The 18463-nt window shown below is 48.2% G+C and overlaps 1 protein-coding gene across 1 annotated transcript in view; it reads right to left on the reverse strand.

The window, feature by feature from the left end:
• The window catches only part of LOC144720439 (transcription factor SOX-5-like), a 236143-nt gene that overhangs the window by 87587 nt on the left and 130093 nt on the right, over positions 1 to 18463 (reverse strand). Inside the window, exon 6 of the mRNA XM_078597241.1 lies at positions 3077 to 3200. Coding sequence (XP_078453367.1) covers positions 3077 to 3200 — 124 coding nt within the window. The remainder of the gene's footprint in view (positions 1 to 3076; positions 3201 to 18463) is intronic.

Consider the following 18463-nt stretch of genomic DNA (forward strand, 5'->3'; position numbering starts at 1 on the left):
AGTCAGCATTTTAAATGTCAATCACTCATTTATGCGACACGGCCTCATTATTTTTCTTGCAGGGCAGGATATGTTTTTACCTACATTATATACAGCATTCATTTTTTATATTAATTTAACGATAACTTGATTACTTTGCTGTTCGTCTATTGAAACAAAAGGGACGTAGATTTCTATCGAGTTTCTACAATTATTTTATTGAACCTTTTTTAAGGTTTCCTAAAAATAGAGACTATGCCCAAGAAGCCCTGCTAGCGTGATTTGAAGTGAATAATTACGTACATTAACGTCGTGGAAGAAACACTGTAAACATTGTAATCTTAAAAATATGACTTAACAGTTGGTTACGAATTTTACTTTGAATAATTAGCTATTTTTAAGTAAATTCTATAAATGTATACTGTAACAAGAAGCCTAGTTATCCATTTACAATATTGAAATTATGCCATTGTAAAAATAAGTTCTAGATTAAAGGCTGCATACTATATCTCTTTGTTGGCTGAATACTAAATTTTTTCATCACAATCGCAACAAAATTGGTCACTTTCTCCCTCTGACAATTCATGGAAATTGTATTTTTTCTGTCATTAATTATATAAAACCACATATCAATGGATTTTACGAGAGATATGATGTTTCGCCATCGCCGTGGAATCTTCAGCAAAGCGTTGCGAGTCTCCTGCCTGTTTGGCTGCTCCTGCCCAAGGCGGTGGTGGCGTCTCGGTAACCTCTCGTGAGCGTTGCGTTGCCATTACACGAGCACCCATCAGGGGGCTGCAGAGTCAAGAGACTTTGCTCAGAACCATCGAAAATCGCCAATTTATGAGCGGAACCGATTCTGTGAACCGGGCCGCAGGCAAAAAATGTCAAACGACAACTTCGACAAAATATTTGTTACATTTACCTGACTTGGAGTGCTCTTGGAATAGTTTCACCAAATTTTTATTGCTGGGGAATACCAAGAGGTTAAAACATTATATTCAGTCTGTTTCTCTGCACATTTTCACAGTGCAAAGAATTACCTTGAACTTTCTTGGCAGAAAGGATGGCTATTCTGTCCTCTGTGTAAAGCAATGTTGCGTTTGCATGTTGCATATGAACTAGATCTCACAGGGTTCACAATGCCTGTCGCGCCAGGTGTCGCTGAGCTCCTTGCTGAGGAGCAACCCACAAACGTACTCGCGGCTCCAGCACCGCATTTGTTCACATTACCTTGGTCTGGATGACAAACGTCAACTTGTTTCACGTCATCATCCGGTTTCCGTTGTGTTCGTGTCCGCGGTTCTGAAGCCCCCTGCGTTCTTGTTAAATAGAGTTTGTCCAGCTTGAGCCTCACCCCCTGTGCTGCGCGTGATTGCCGGGCTGCTAAGTCTCTGTCTCTCCCTCCGTTCACTCCTTCGGGCGCGATACCCCCACTGGGCCTCCTGGCCTCCGTGGAACCCTAGCGACCTCTCATCTGGGCCGACTGACCTCACCATCAACAAAATGGGCTTATTTTCCATACCTATGTAAACAACAAAAAACCTGGAATATGAATGTATTCTTCCAGGATTGTGGGAGACTGTAGGTACCGATTTAACGAAGAATTTTGCCAAATCAGATTTGTATTAAGGCCGTGACAACACAGGCAATGATTTGGTGTCATGTAATGAAACAAAGATATGTTTTGCATGTGTGTGAGAGTTGCTCCACCCTCCACGAAGGCATGCAAGTGCAGCGCAGGGCCAGAGATGGCTTCGTGCGATAACGATGCAGAAGACGACCACCATGATAATGATGGTACGAGCAATGGTTTTAATAATGAGCATTATAATGAAGGTAACAGCATCTTTAGTGGTTATAATGGCGGAGACAATGAATATGATAATAGATGAAGACGACAATTGAAGATAAACGGAGTTGAACTGCAGGGGCGAGAGCTTGCGTTGCCTTTTTTGTATTGCTACTCAGACAGTCGCTCGTCATAGAGGGACTGCTAGGCAATGACGACAGCGTTGATACTTGTTGCTGCTGCTGTAGCTGATGATCGACCAACCCACGCTATTGCCTCGATCTTAAGGCAACCCGCCAACCCTTGCAAGCAACGGATGACAGGGTCACGTGTGTGCACGAAGGGTGTTTGCACACCACAACCAGATGCTCATTTGTCTTATTTTATTATTTGACATTTAGGGTTGAGTCGCCCTTGGGGAGGCCCAGAACAGGTGCCGCTGATGTTTGTCACAGCCAGGAATCGAATTCAGATCTCCAGGTTTTGTAGCACAGTGCACTAACCACTACAGCACCACACCATGCGAATACATACATATATACAAACATCAAAGGAAGTGGACTGACAAAGGGTTGTACGTTATTTGTATTCTATGTTCATGATTTCATTCTTTTTCATATTAAAAGATCAAAAACTGCTTATCCTTTTGGAAATAACACACATTTATAATAGTAATAAAAAAAATTCAATTTAGAGGGAATTCCACAGTGGAGCAGTGCAAGAGAAGCCACAGAAAAGGAGAGGTGACCTGCAGTGTGGTAGGTGAGTGATTGGTTGAGCGAGTAGGTGAGTGATTGATTGATTGATTGAGTGGGTGAGTGAGTGATTGAGTGAATGAGTCATTGTGACCTGCAGTCTGGTGGTTGAACACAGCACGGATAGAACGAAACAGTCAGTCTGGTAGATCGAGTCCTGAATGAGTGAAGTTCACGGGATCAGTAACCGTGGAAGTTCTTGTATGGAATCCGCTGAATGTGAATATCATCATGTAGAACAACGGGTCAGATTATTTGTAATCACGGCGATTGCGATCTCTGCGACCCACCACGGTGTGACCTTGGAGTGTCTCACAGGGAGGAGCTGCAGCCTGAAATCTAGGGTTGCCATCTCTTCGGGTTTGGCTCTGAAAGTCCCATAATCGGCATCTGTGTTCGCGTTGCGGGAGATGATTTGTGCCGAGATCTGGTATCGCTATAGCTTTGAACTGTATTGCAGTAAATTGCACAGTTCTGATAGACCCAGGCTGACTGACAAATATGTCTAGGTTTGCTCTGCAGTGGAAAAGGTGGCAACCCTGGTTCTTACCCGGTTTGTAGGAGAAGCCCGGAGACAGGAAGAGTCCCTGCTGCGCTGCTGTCATGGCTGCCAGTGCCCGCTGGTCTTGTGGGAAGATGGGGATCATGAGGGGAGACATGTGACCCTGGACCTGCTAAACACAACAAGAACAAATTATAGATTTCATTGGTAGCGCAACATGCACGCAAAAGCATCTAAACAACACGTGCATAGCATGCTTTGACCAATTTGACTACTGCTACATCAGCAAAAATTGCAAAATATAACTTTATTTGTACCATGGGCTCGCAGTGTCAAACCATTATAGACTCACGCACCAGCGTCAACCCTCACAATATGATCGCGGGCGGCCATGCACCCATAACATATATATATCAAGATTAACACTCCTTCTAAAAACTCTCTAAAATGTAAATTAACAAACCATGGAAATTATAAACTCGCTTCTTACTCACTACTCTAAACAGCTGTGCAAATGGGCACTAATAAAATCCGGTGTGGAGTGAAAGGAATTGGTGCATCTGTAATAACAGCTATAGTGGGTTCACGTGGGGGATTGGCTTGCCGGTCCTGCTTGTAGCCAATAAGGGTCGAGATAGGGAGCGTGGGGCCGGCGTGATCACGGCATGTCATCAGGGGTGATTGGCCCAGCCATTGGGGCCCCAGCTAATGGGGATCCGGATAAGAGGCGTGGTCCCGGGAGTGACAGGGAACCATCGAGAACGGTCGAGATTGCCCATGGAGGATTGGCTGGGGGGACCACGTGACGAAGGGATGAAGAGGGAGGAGAGAGGGATGATCGGGGGGAGACGGGGAACGGAACGGGGTGAGAGCCACACGCGAACGGGGCTCCGGGTGCCACGTGCGCGGTGGGAGTTGTGGGAGTCTGCCGCTCTCCGTTGTCTGCCAGCAACGGAGCGTGTGGGAACAAGTGTACCGTGAAGTGAAAATAAAGAAGACCGATTCCGAATCCGTCTCCGGAGAATTATTACATTGGTGTCAGAAGTACTTCTGCGACTGTTTGGACGATCGTCAAGATGTCCAAGCACCCCAGAAAAAAGAACCTACCTGTGCCTCTATCGGAGGAGGAGGTCGAGACGGATGAAGATGAGCTGTTGGGAGCTACAGCCCCTATGCCGCCTGCTGAAAATGTACTTCTCGACGTCTCTCAGCGTCGACCGACGGAAGATGCGACCGCTGCAGGAACAAAAGGCGAGTGGCGGCTGATGGCGGAGCAGATCGAGTCATTATGCGCCATTCTGCTTAGTCTGATGACCGCGGTGGCATCCTCACCAGCCGCGGGCCGCCAGATTGCCGATCAACTGGACGCCGCGGGAAGGAGTCCGGTGAAAGAACCTGCGTCCGCCATTCCTTCTGCTACGCGGGAGGACGCCGTCATTCTGGGTGGAGCGGCTGCGCCGGAGCCGTCGGCCGCCATTTTGGGCGCGCCTACCGCCACGCGGCCGCCGGCCGCCATTTTGCCTGATACGGGTGGAGAGCGGGAACGTCAGTCGGAGACGCCCGCGGCGCGCTTGCCACTGCGGGCATCGCCTTCCACAAATCAAAGAATTCATCGCCGGGGGTGATTGGAGTGCTTTCACATGGCGCTTTGAATCGGCTTTTAGATCCGTCAATTGGACGGAGGATGAAGCGCTGGGAGCGCTACCTACACTGCTCGACGATGTTTCTCTGGGGGTCTTCCGTTCCATCCCGGCGGCCAAGAAGAAGACACTGCGGGATGCGTTCGCGGAGATGGCGGAATTCTATGACCCACCGACGTCGGCCACCAGAAAATTTATGTTACGTCGCCGAGCATCGGAGGAATCGCCGTTGGCCTATCGTGGGGCGTTGATGGCGCTGGCCATGGCTGCCTACCCCGACGCGACGGCCGACCATTTGGATCCTCTCATCCTCTCCCGTATGCTGGAGTTGGCTCAGGAACTCAAGATTTCGCTGCCAGTTTGCGGCCACGAACCACTTACATCGCGATGGGTGGCGCGCTGCCTGGACGCAAAATTTAATATCAGGCGTTGGGACCAGATGGCGGCGTGGACGGGGAAACCAGAGATCGACGGGCCACCTTTGGGGTGGTCTCCACGACTGGTGGTCCACTGCTCCGACGACTCGGGCGACGACGACATGCTGGCTGCTGCTGTTTCGCACGGGATTCCGGGACGGCGGCTGCGCGACCAGCGTGGCAACTACATGGGCCGTCCGCGTGCAAGGGCCGGGTCGTCCGACCGCCGGCCGACGTCGGCGGCGTGCTTCAAGTGCGGCAGACGGGGCCATTTCGCCCGTGACTGCCGCTGTCGACCTCTACTGTCGCCTCCTCCGACGAGGGGACCTCCATCTCCTCCACCTACTGCGGAGCCGCAACAACCTCGGGCGAGTCGGCACACATCGGACACCCGGCAGGTCCTGTCACATCACCCATCCATTCGCACTCATTCTCACACTCCTCAGGAAAAATTTACTTCCCCCGCTACAGTTACGCGCTCTGCTACGCAGTGGAAAAAATTGGCTCGCAGGGTTGTAGCTGCGGCTTCGGGCTCGTCGACGGTACGCGGTACCATCGACGGCGTTGATGTGCGCATCTTGGTGGACACGGGCGCGTCGGCCACCATCATTTCTGATGTTATTTTTCATTTGTTGTCCATCCCTGCGTCGCAGATACGTAAGGTTAATGATGCGTGTGTCGCCGCGAATGGGGGAAGCATGGGTATCTGTGGCCAGGCAGATGTGAGCATCACTATCGGGAATATTACCGCCGCAGGACCTGTATTGATCTCTCGCTCGCTAGCTGTTCCATGCTTACTCGGTACTGATTTCCTGCGTCGGATGCCGCTGAAAATACGAGTCGACCAGGACTGTTTGGAAATGCCGGGGGGTCGTCGAATGGCGTTCCTGCCTTCCTTGCTGGCCAGCGCGCCTGCAAGTAACGCAGTTACTGCCGTTGTTGCTGCTACGGTAGAAGTACCACCGGGAGCACAGATGCTAATACCGTTGCGTTATCGTAAACCCCTTCGAATGGGGAAGGGTGCAGAAGGCGTGCTGCTATCCCCATCGAATTCGGCATCTAAATCCTTTTCTTTAGCGGCGGCACAAACGATCGTGCGACCGGGTCAAGCACCTTTTATACAGGTGTTAAATGGGGGACCTGACCGCGTTATTGTTCCGGAGGGGTCGGTGTTGGCTCACGCCACTACCGACTTCGCCTCTTGCAACGCAGCGCCGCGCGCACGAATGCCCGCTGGTAGGCCCCCACACGATCGCTCTCAAGAACGTTGGATCGCTGATTTGTGCGGAGAAAATTATTCCTTGTCGAACGAACAAAGGAACGCCCTGCGTTCATTACTGATACAGTACACTGATGTTTTCAGTAAAAATGATTTGGACCTCGGCCGCACGTTGCTTTTGTCGCACCATATTGACACCAGTGCGACACCTCCCATCTGTATGCACCCTCATCGCATGAGCCCGGCGGAAAGGGATCACGTGCGCGGAGCGGTAAATGAATTGTTGGCGGCGGACATCATTTCGCCGTCCAACAGCCCTTGGGCCGCGCCCGTCGTTCTGGTAAAGAAGAAAGATGGTGGTACAAGATTTTGTGTTGATTTCCGCCGGTTAAACAAAGTTTCGGTGGCAGATGCATACCCCTTACCGAGGATGGATGATTCGTTGGACGCTTTATCGGGTGCTAAGTTTTTTTCCACCCTTGACCTGTCCTCGGGGTTCTGGCAGCTTCCCCTCGACGATGAGTCGAAGGCGAAAACGGCGTTCCGCACGCCGCAAGGTCTCTTTGAATTTAATCGGTTGCCTATGGGCTTGAATGCGGCACCGGCGACGTTTCAGCGGCTCATGGAATTGGTGTTGACGGGACTGCAGTGGGAAACGTGCCTCATATATCTTGACGATATAATTGTTTTCAGCCGCACGTTCGAAGAACACCTCCAACGTCTAGAGGCGGTTTTTCAAAGAATGCGTACGGCTGACCTTAAATTTAAACCTAAAAAATGCCACCTTCTGCAACACTCTGTCCGTTACTTGGGTCATATTGTCAGTTCGGACGGCGTATCCACTGACCCTCTGAAAACGAAATGTGTACGAGAGTGGCCCACACCCACTTCGGTGGGAGATGTTCGGTGGTTTATTGGGTTCGCTTCCTATTATCGCCGCTTCGTTACAAATTTTGCGACGTTGGCAAAGCCATTACACGTTCTGACTGGCAAAAATCAAAGGTTTAAATGGGGAGCGGAAGAGGAAAAATCTTTTATGGCACTTCGGGACCACCTCGCCACGGCGCCAACGCTGGATTACCCAGATTTCTCACAGCCGTTCATCCTCGATACGGATGCTAGTGATATCGGCATTGGGGCCGTTTTGTCGCAATGTAAGGACGGGGTAGAGCGAGTAGTGGCGTACGGCAGCCGGGTTTTGTCCCCTGCGGAAACACGCTATTGTGTGACAAGACGGGAACTTTTGGCAATTGTTCACTTTGTCCGATTGTACCGGCCGTACCTGTATGGACGGAAATTCCTAGTTCGCTCAGATCATGCGGCTTTACAATACTCCTTGAAATTAGATCAACCGTCAGGCCAATTGGCTAGGTGGTTGGAATCGCTACAGGAATTTTCCTTTGATATTACATACAGGAAGGGGACCCGTCACACGAACGCTGACGCACTCTCACGGCTGCCGCCCCTTCCTCCGTGCACTTGCCTGATGGGCACGCACCGCTGTGCGGCACCAGCCACCTCGCCTTGTCCGGTTATGGGGGCGATAGCGGATGAGGATGCAGGGGCGAAAGCGAAGGAGGACGACCAGCAAGGGTCGGTGGACACGGATGATATCTTACGGCTACCACACGCGGTCTGGCTACGTGAGCAGGAGGCTGATGCCTCGCTGTCTCCGCTATGGAAATTGACAGGGAAACAAAAATCTCAATTGGCGGGTTGGAAATGGCAGATGTTCCGAGGCAAGTCGGGATTGTTAATGTGTACTGACGGGTTGTCTGACTGACCACGCTTGGTGGTGCCTACTTCGCTTCGCTACGACCTGCTTCGTGCTCTGCACGCTGATAAGTTGATGCACCTCGGTGTCCAAAAGACTTTGGCCGCGCTGCAGAAGGATTTCTTTTGGGCCGGTATGACGGCAGACGTCAAGGACTTTATTCGCTCATGCCAGGACTGTGCAAAGAGGAAGCCGCCTCGGAACCCCTATGTACCACCGTTACGTTCCATTGAGGTGTCCCGCATTAACGAATTGGTTGCTCTCGATATTCTGGGCCCGTTTCCCCCGTCGGCGAGGGGCAATAAATACCTTCTCGTCGGGGTGGAATATTTTTCTCGATGGCCGATGGCCTGGCCTCTGCCCGACCAGACGGCAGCATCCATTACCGACGCTTTCTTTAACGGGTATGTCATGGACAAGGGGGCACCTGAGAGGCTGCTCACAGATCAAGGGCGGAATTTCTCTTCCAAATTGCTTAAGGAAGTTTGTGACGCGTTGGGTACGAAGAAAATTCGCACTTCTCCTTACCACCCACAAACAGATGGTATGGTGGAACGATTCAACCGCACCCTCTCGGCTATGCTTTGTCACACGGTCAGTGAAAAGCAAACCGATTGGGACCTGCACATACCAGGCGTCTTAGCGGCTTACCGCATGGTTCCACACACGTCCACGGGATACTCACCATTCTTTTTGATGTATGGCCATGAAAATGTTCCACCCATCGATGTGCAATTGGGTGAGCCGAGTAAGCGACCGTCCCGTTCCTTGCCTGACCACGTGCGTGACTCGCTTGAATGAGTGACGGAGGCGCGAGAGGCTGCCCGGTGTGCGACGGCCCGTGCTCAGGCAAGGAACGAACGTTATGCGCGTCAATCACATACTCACATGTCTTGGTCAGTGGGGGACCGGGCGTGGCTCCACTGCCCCCAGGTACCGGCGGGCACATCCCCCAAGCTGCACAGGCCGTGGCGAGGGCCTGTGACACTAGTGGATGTTCGGAACTTGCAGAGTATCCGTGTTCAGTACGAAAATCGGCGGTGGTATGTCCACTCCTCACGGCTTAAACCCTATGTTGACGCGCGTGTCGGCCCTTCATCCCCACTAGTTGACCTGCCGGGTTCCGTCGAGCCGACCACGCCGATTGTCACATCCATTGATCCCAAGGGGGACTGTGTTGTGCCTCCTACAGATGAACAGGTTCTGAGGGCTGAGGCGGCCCCAGCCGCCCCCCCTCCAATGAGACCTGCCCTGGACGTGACCAAGCATCAACAACCTACTTCTTCTTCGAGCCTACCACCTCCTGTCCATCCGGAAGCAAGGGGATCATGCGCTGGAAGCGGAGGGGGTCCCGCGTCGCGTACGCGGTCGAAATCTCTTCCGTTTCGTTAACGTTTGATCGTTCGTTTATTTCCCTGTTGTTACTGCGCTGCAGGGGCGCCCAAATGTATGTGGTGATTCTTGTTGTATGGGTGACTTTTTTAAATGTTGTTGGGCGCAGGGACGCCGGTTCACCCTCGTATCGTTAAATGCACCTTGGTGCCCTAATAATGTGTTCGGAATTGGTTTATCACCCTTTCCCAGCCGAGACGGCTACTTTTTTTCACCGGGGGGGGGGGTGATGTAATAACAGCTATAGTGGGTTCACGTGGGGGATTGGCTTGCCGGTCCTGCTTGTAGCCAATAAGGGTCGAGATAGGGAGCGTGGGGCCGGCGTGATCACGGCATGTCATCAGGGGTGATTGGCCCAGCCATTGGGGCCCCAGCTAATGGGGATCCGGATAAGAGGCGTGGTCCCGGGAGTGACAGGGAACCATAGAGAACGGTCGAGATTGCCCATGGAGGATTGGCTGGGGGGACCACGTGACGAAGGGATGAAGAGGGAGGAGAGAGGGATGATCGGGGGGAGACGGGGAACGGAACGGGGTGAGAGCCACGCGCGAACGGGGCTCCGGGTGCCACGTGCGTGGTGGGAGTTGTGGGAGTCTGCCGCTCTCCGTTGTCTGCCAGCAACGGAGCGTGTGGGAACAAGTGTACCGTGAAGTGAAAATAAAGAAGACCGATTCCGAATCCGTCTCCGGAGAATTATTACACATCTACCACAGTTCCGTGAACCACTGCCCACGGCCTTGCGGCCCACAAGTTGTGAAGCACTGCTGTAGGCCTAATCTCGTACAGCTATAAGTAGACTTTAACTCTGTTCTTCAAAAGATAGTCGGCTATCACGATCAGTTACCATAAGTCGTAAAAATGAGTTCCTTTTTGTGGAGGTTCCAAGTCCATGCTCATGTTCAAGGCTCACAGACCCCTTCCATTTTGAATATAGAAGCGCACTATTGCCGGGGGCTTAGACGACACGTATACTTAACACACAGGTTTTTGGAGCCAATGTGACACCATATTGGGCGAAGTCCGACCATGTGATACGGTGACCAATTTTCTAGATTTTGCCTTGATGATTTGTGACGTAGTTTCAAAAGCGAAATGTTGCTCGATTCTGTTGTGAGGATTGCTCTTCAACTCACGGGTGAGCTGAAATAATAAGAGTTTGCACGTGAAATGCTTGTACGTGTGACTTGTTTAGCTGCGTCGGGCTTCGGAGGGTTTCTTATGACACAGATTTTGACAGATCGCTATGTGGCCTAAACCCAAAAATCAACTACGAATTATATGTAATATTAATTAGTTATAGTGAAAAGCAAGAAGCAACGTGGAATTTCTCTTCATATCTGGTACTGCCACAGTTCACACGTCATCTTCTTCACCAATGTCGATGCAGGTGTTTAGTAAGATTGTCGTCGCTGCGGTGATGTGATGAGCGCTACTTCACGTCACGGGCCCAGGAGTGAGCAGCAGTAGTGAGCCCCCCACCCCCCCCCACTGGGTTCCACCCTCCCAGCCAGTCACCAAATTATATGTTCAAGTGAAGCGACAATGTTCGGGGGTCATGGGATTTTTTTGACCACACAATTAAACACAAGGATATTCCCATATAAGAGTGGCAGGCATTTTTATAAATATATAATTTGGCTTGGCTGTTTTTGGCTGGTGTTTAAATTAACTAAAAATGGTTTTGGGTAAAATTTCATATTTGCTGTTGCAGGGATTCTTAAGATTCACTCGACATTCTAAAGGCTCATGAACATCAAAGGTAACTATTTTAGCTGATCAAGTGACAGGAGAAAAATGGTGTCTAGCTATAATGTCACAGTCACAGCCGCTGGGATATTAATTATGTGGATATCAACACAAAAACATCTTATTTCTGAAGAAGAAGCAAAACCTTTTCACCCAGAGTTTTAAATCGTACCACGTAAATCACTTATGTGATAATGAACAATGTTACATTACATTTGTCCGTGATGGATACATTGTAACACAGTGTAAAGGTTCACAAGCCGACACCTTCTCCAGCGGATGACGCTTCCCCGTCTAATGGAAAATATCCGTGCAGGTGCAGGCACGGTGTCAACACAACACAACCATTCAGAGTACAGCTGCAGCATTGTACTAACCTAGCCAGCACACAACGAAACAACATAATCACTCGCGTCATTGTGAGAAAATATAAGCAACAAAATATATAAGCAGACAACAAGGCTCCCTTATATGGAAGGATAATTTGCTCTCCGGATCCAGTCATCATCCTTGATTGCCCGGCAAAGCTACAACCGGTCTCAACACCGCACATGAGCTCGTTTCATTGCTCCATTAGTTGGTTCTGGTGTGCCCTTGGAAAGTGCTCTAGGTACGTATGTGTGTGTGTTTTGCTGTGCACGTTGCCTGGTACAAGTGCCATGGTGAACGGTGGTTGTTGTTGTTTGCTGCGTCATGCTTATCAACTTTGGAGCCGTCGATTTTCAATAAAGACACCTGCCCAAGAAACCTGTCGCTTGATAAGCATGTTGGTTTTTGCACTACTTGTTACAGTCAGTGGTACACGAGGCTCAATGTATCGCAGGCTCAACGATATGTATATCAGTGCCGCACGATCTCATCATAAAGGAGTGGCCTTCGATTTCAATGCAATAGAGAAATGCGGCGAGTGAGATTATCCCTTGCTGTGATCATCTGAACGAGATACAGTGCTGCAAGCCTAGCGGGCAGCAATCTCAATGCTGTGTCAGACCGGACCACTGAAACAGTGATGTGACATCACCACCGTGCACGGCGACTCTCCCGTCACACTTTTGGAGATGAAAGCTAATTTTTTAACTCAGTTGCAAGTAGAGTCTGTTCTCTTATAACGCCGTGTGTTTTCATAACGCAATTTGGATACGTGATTAATGTATTAAGAAACACATTTTTTTATAACGCAGATGTGAATTGGATATAACGTGATCGAGTGAACGGAACTACGTCTCGCGAGTAGGAATAAACGATTGTACGGCTGCCTCGGCGTAGCATCACACAAGGCGACGCGATGCTGCTGGATGCTTCTAGATGCTACCCCCGCGCCTCAGTCTTTGTTCGGCTTGCGTACGCATCTCACGTGTTATTGCGGACTGTGCTTTACCCTATATAGTATATTATTTATTCCAACGCGATTTTCAATAACGGATGCAACTACCGCGTTAAAAGAGAACAGATTGTACCACAACTTTGGGAGCAATATAGCTGCAGAAACACATCCCAATATAGGTTCACAGAGCTTGGGAAATTGTTGGAGCCGCTACTGGCTGTCTTCCCGCTTCACTGCAGTTCCCGAGCCCCTGAATAAATCTCTGAAGGAAAATGGTGCGCGTTACAAATTCTGAATTGATCATTATTAAACTCAAACGTACGTTTCAAGGAAGAAGTGGCAATTTATCCAAAGCTTGGAAAATATGACATTGTACAGAATTAGGATGTTGTTTTAAAAGCTCCTAATGTCAACCAGGGGACTGGAGTCCTGTTATGAGATTCTCCTGATTTTGCTTAAACGCAATGGTGTGTTGAGTTAGATCCAATTTGTATTTTGGCGGCGTCGACCGGGAACCATCAACGTGGGTGGTACAATGAACTGTATTGCTGCACAAGTGCAAACATACAAAAACATACTTTTGCTAGAGAGAAAATGCAGTTAGCAGCTCAAGCTGATGGGTGTCAGCATATACAAGCAAGTGCTTTTTATAGTATGTGCTTCAGAGCATTTACAGTCTGCATTATGTTGGAAGACACAGCCCCTGAATATTAAAAAAAAATACTTTGTTTGCTGTTACCAACCTTGTGAACCCTTACTGTCAACAAATGAATGTGGTTTAAAGCCCTCTGATCTGAACGTAACATCGTGGTTACAATGGGTTTATTTTCCACCTCCAAGTCTGCGTACATTATTTTCCAGCTTCTTCTTCCGTGGCTCTGACTCAAGGTGATTGCACTCTGGATGGCCTCATAACAATAAATAGTCTTTATTTCACAAACTTTGAGAGCAACAAACACTGCCTTTCAGCAACAACAACCACCGTCTTTGTATCTTTCAACCGTAAAAAGCGCGGCGCTCCTAGCCTCTGTACCACGCGTGCGAGTGCAGGTTTTCTGCACAGTTTCTGTAAAGTTTGTGTTCTTTGTTGGGGGGGGGGGGGGTAAAAACTACAAAAATAAAATCCCGAACGATACTTGGAAACGACCCTGGTGAGTGGTTGTGTTTTAAAACCCTTTTTTGAATATTCATTTTGGTTTCTTATAACGGTGTTTATAATTGTTGTTTTCTTTAATCGTACTGCGCCTGTCCACACAACTTGTTTACAACGTGGGATGTGAAAAGCAAAAGGAGTACAAATCCTTTTGATATGTATTTTTTCTCATTCATGGAGAATTTAAAATATTTTCCTGGTAAGCCATGCGCAAAGCTAACACATTTCATTCCTGGCCAAATGCTCACAAATAAGCAATTGCATACAGGTGAACAGTGAATTACATATCTCATGCGAAATGGAGAACTTCAATATTATATTTAAACATTGTCATATATTAAGTTATTATATAATTGACAAGTAACATTTCATATGTATAGTGAAATAACAAGTAATGAATTGAACATATTTAAGTCTATTCCTTTGCTCAATTCTTCAAAGCAGTTCTTAATGAAATAGTTGAAAGCTGCCATCACATGTTTTTGACAAAATTTTGCTTTCACAAGAGTATGTTCACATGCTTGCCCAAGCTCAGCAGAGTCTGTGGGCACCGTCCGAGCAGCGTAGGACGCGATGTTTTATTTCCAAGGAGGTATTTGTTCATTTCAAAAGGCGGCAGCAGCTCAGGGCGACTGCAGCGCGACGACGGGATCTTTATGGAAGACATCAGAAGGCGACGCCACGAAAGGGTGACCGTGCGTCCACCCATATTCCTGAAACGCTGCGAGCCTTTACAAAGGATTGCAAACGCACCATTTTGTGTTGTTTGTGAAGAAAGAACAAGGCTATTATCTGCATCTTGTTTGGACATGCCAGGTGCAGACGCGCTCTACACATTGCATCCCTGCCAAAGATCTGACCACAGAGAAGAACGAAAACAATCACAGAATCTTGACAAGGATCTGCTTCTGTCTTTGGGCTATGACATTCTGGCAAGTGCGAGGCACATTCCAGAGCGGCAGGTAATGTGTGCTCTGTGGAGGAGATGCCGCTGCCATTTTCCCATAACTCCTGACAGCGGAGTAGCATTGCAAGTCTCTGCAACTGCCGGAGCAAACCGCAAAAAACACTTTTTGCCTTTCACTCAAATTCTCCTCCCTACCCTGAGGCCGGAAGGGGAACAATAAAGTTCCACCGGTACAATTAGAAGAGAGCAGTTGTTGTCTAAGAGCACAATTAGAAACAAAAATAATAACAAATGCCCCCAAATCAGAATTTATTAAATCTGATTATGACCAAATACGTACACAGCAAGTTCAAAAGTCAATTACACACGTACAGTATGTCAACAGTCAATGAATGTCGGGTTTATAGTCTGTGCCGGGCTAAACTTTTCCAGCTCGCTTGCCAACAGCACGAACAGAAACCTTCCACGTCCAATGCGGAAAAGTGCACGCACAGCGCGAAGCGTCGCTGAACGTCCCACGCAAGTGGAGCGTGAGCTCTGTGGCCGCATGCGTGCGGTGGCGCAAGCTGCTTTACACGCGCCCGACGCAGCCTCCGTGCACGCGCACGGCGCCGCTACAGCGAGAGGAGGTGGGTGGCCCGCCTCGTGGACCGGCAATGCGTGGCCCAAGAAAACCACCGCTCTCACTTGGGAGATGGCAAGGGATATTCATCACAACCTACCTTCGCATCCATTACCAGAACAGGGGTGGCTCATTCACAAAGTGAATGTCAGTGTCTTACCCAAGATGTTGAGATGTTACCCATTCAAGAAATGGTTCACAAAAATAGTTACACTATGAGCCCTGTGACTTAATTTCTACACTGCGTTGTTTTGCTCTGATTTAATTTTGCTTTACAGCACTACTTTTGCTATGTTTCTGGTCGTCCAGGTGGGTTTTGCAAATCGGACACTATCTCGGTCTCTTGCGTTCTCACCTGGTCAAACAAAAAAACCTCGACACTCTACACCCATCGTTCAATTTTGATGTTGGTCAGAATACAGTGACTCCTGCCTGTGGTACAGGTGAGAGGGGAGGTTGGGTGGGGCACAGAATGGCAACAATTTAATATTTTGCCCCAGTTTGGCAAACTGCACCTTTGGTTTTGTAAGCAGTTCTTAGCATGGCATGTATTGCATTACTGAAGCAGTGCCCAGGGGTAGTGTGAAACTTGTTGCAAACCCCTTAAACAATGGACAGTTTCTAAATGCAGCCCAACATGTTTTTTACGACGCAGCTCAGCGTCTCGATCGCATTGTCGCTGCGGTTCTTCCACAACAATCTCAAGTTTACACCAGCCTCAATTTATACAAAACCAACCATGGCCAATCAGAAGAACCCGAGGACTTCTGAAATATGAAGTGCTCAAAAATGGGGATGCTACAGTAGAAGGAAGTGATGCAAACACCAGACATTGCATCGATTGGAGCGCAAGCAGCCAACATTCCTCATTATAATATACAGAATGTTCTAAAAAAAAAACCAGGGAAGTAGTATTCTCATTCAATGTATATGCAAGGAAACTTCAATTTATTTTACACCACAGATTGTACAGCTTAAAGCGTAAATTACAGACGATGCAAGCCGTATCTGGATATCGCTAACAATAAACAGCAAAGAAACAAATATCACGAGCAAATGTCTGGAAGAGATTTTCCCATTAAAGTATGAGTTTGTGATCGGATCAATTGCGACACTGTTATTCCGAAGCTAGCCACAGTCACAAAGCCAACATACACACAGACAACACTGGTGAGCCTGAGCAGGGAATGCTGGGTGTAATGACTGCCACGGATGGCCTATTCGCTGTGCCGCATTGTGTCAGCCGAGTGCAGGGCCGGATTAAGGTTCTTAAAGGCCCGATGCACTTCTGTTCTGTAGGCCTTCAGTGATAACACTTGTCTTCCCTTACACTACTCTCTACTGAAAATGAGAAAATCGGGACAAGTGAATCTCTTGTGGTAATTTCTCTCTCACCTTACGAAAGAGAAAGATTGACATTACTCTGCCTCTTTGTATATACACTGTGCCTATCCTTGCTATATATAAATATATTTATTCAAGAATATATTTTTGTTACTTTTTTTTCATCATGCAAACAACAACAACAAACCACGGTCAAAAATAGTTTTAGTTTTCGTAGGCCCTAGGCAGAGAGCCTATGGTGCATATTGGATCATACAGCCCTGGCCGAGTGACCACTTTGTTGGGTTACCACCTTTCCCAATGGAGACCAAACCCAGACGCATCTCACAGTCTGCCTGGGGCTATCCAGACCATGCAGTCTACGGTGAAAAGTTTAACACGTAGGCTTCCGCGACCAATATCATCCATAACAGGTTTTTTGGGGTTAGATCGCATAAATATAAATGTGTCGTTAAACCCGCCACAGCCAATTAGTAAGGTTTGTCACGTAAACAGAACATGCCAATTCGTTACTAGGACAGTACACCTGTGTTTTTGAGAGCAAATCCACAACATTTACAATCTGAGTATGGTGATTAGGTTTAATTCAGTTCCAATACAAGATCTCGGTACAAATTGATTCCTGCCACCCAACACACAGATGCCGATTCGCAGACTGTACCGGGTCAAAGTGGTGCAGGGGGCACTCGTACGCAATTCGCTACGTCACACGGCCAGAGATGCCGCATGAAATAAGGAGCGAATCTCTAAGAGAGCAAAACCTTTCCAAAGAAGGGTGGTTACTTGACTTTGTGCACCAGCAGATGGTTCTTTACACATAACCTCTGCACATGAACGAAAATTTAATGTCGGTTTTGTTACAGCATTTCAGCGTCTCTACTTTGTAAGCGGTGAAACTAATTGCCAGCATACCCAGTGTCAAGAGACTGTGCTGTGAACCCCATTACAATGCTTGGCGCGAGTGAGTTCACGCAAAACCGCGCACAACAGCAGATGGGAAACGGTGGTACGTTTCTATCATCCCAGCAAGCGTGCCCAGGGTGTGGTCATAGACATCAGTGGCACATAATAGAGAAGATGAATCTGCCCTTATCATCACTTTGGTCACCATAAAACAAGTACCCAGTGTCAATGTTGTTACACCACCAAAGGGACATTGAAGGCAGCCAGGTGTGATTGCTCGTGACACCTCCTCACAAGCGCTGTTGAGGATATTTGAATCAATTTGCACCACACAAGCATTCCCAGTGAAATGCGGGACTTTCTGAGTGGTGCATACTTTGTGCGTGTATATTGGCTTGAGCAGGTAACTGTTGGCACAAACCACAACTTTATACGCAGTCTGGACAATCCTCTCCATATATGGGGCTAACCCAGAGGCACAAGGCAACAGTGAACACCGATGCCTTTACCGTAGTGATGAGTCCCAATGAGGGCGAAAAAGGTCTGCAGCTGTGTCTTTGTTGTATTGCTGCCTGTTGTTGGGATGACCACATGTGTTCAGCTATTTAAGGAGGTGATTCTAAACGACACACATCGTTATTTTTAGCTAGTGGTCTGGATAAGGCTTTGTACGTACAATGCCGCAACACCTTTGCGAGCTGTTAAATCTGCTAATTGAAGTACACATGCGTTTGTGTGTTTGATATTCTTACTTGGGGTGTAACGATTCATCAACGTGTAACGATAGACGTTTCTCCGTGTATGCAAATTGTATCGGCAATAATATACAAATAATTTGCTTTGTTATGTTTAGGTGAATGAGCGAACAAAACTGTACGCGACAGAACCAAAAATAGCGACGGTCCAAATGAGACGGTGAATATGAGAGACGAAAAAAAATGTGTTTGTGACCCTGAATCATGACAATGGAATTACCAGGGAGTGCATCATCACAC

Source organism: Lampetra planeri, chromosome 8, assembly GCF_965212315.1.
Source record: "Lampetra planeri chromosome 8, kcLamPlan1.2.h2, whole genome shotgun sequence".
NCBI classification, from domain to species: Eukaryota; Metazoa; Chordata; class Hyperoartia; order Petromyzontiformes; family Petromyzontidae; genus Lampetra; species Lampetra planeri.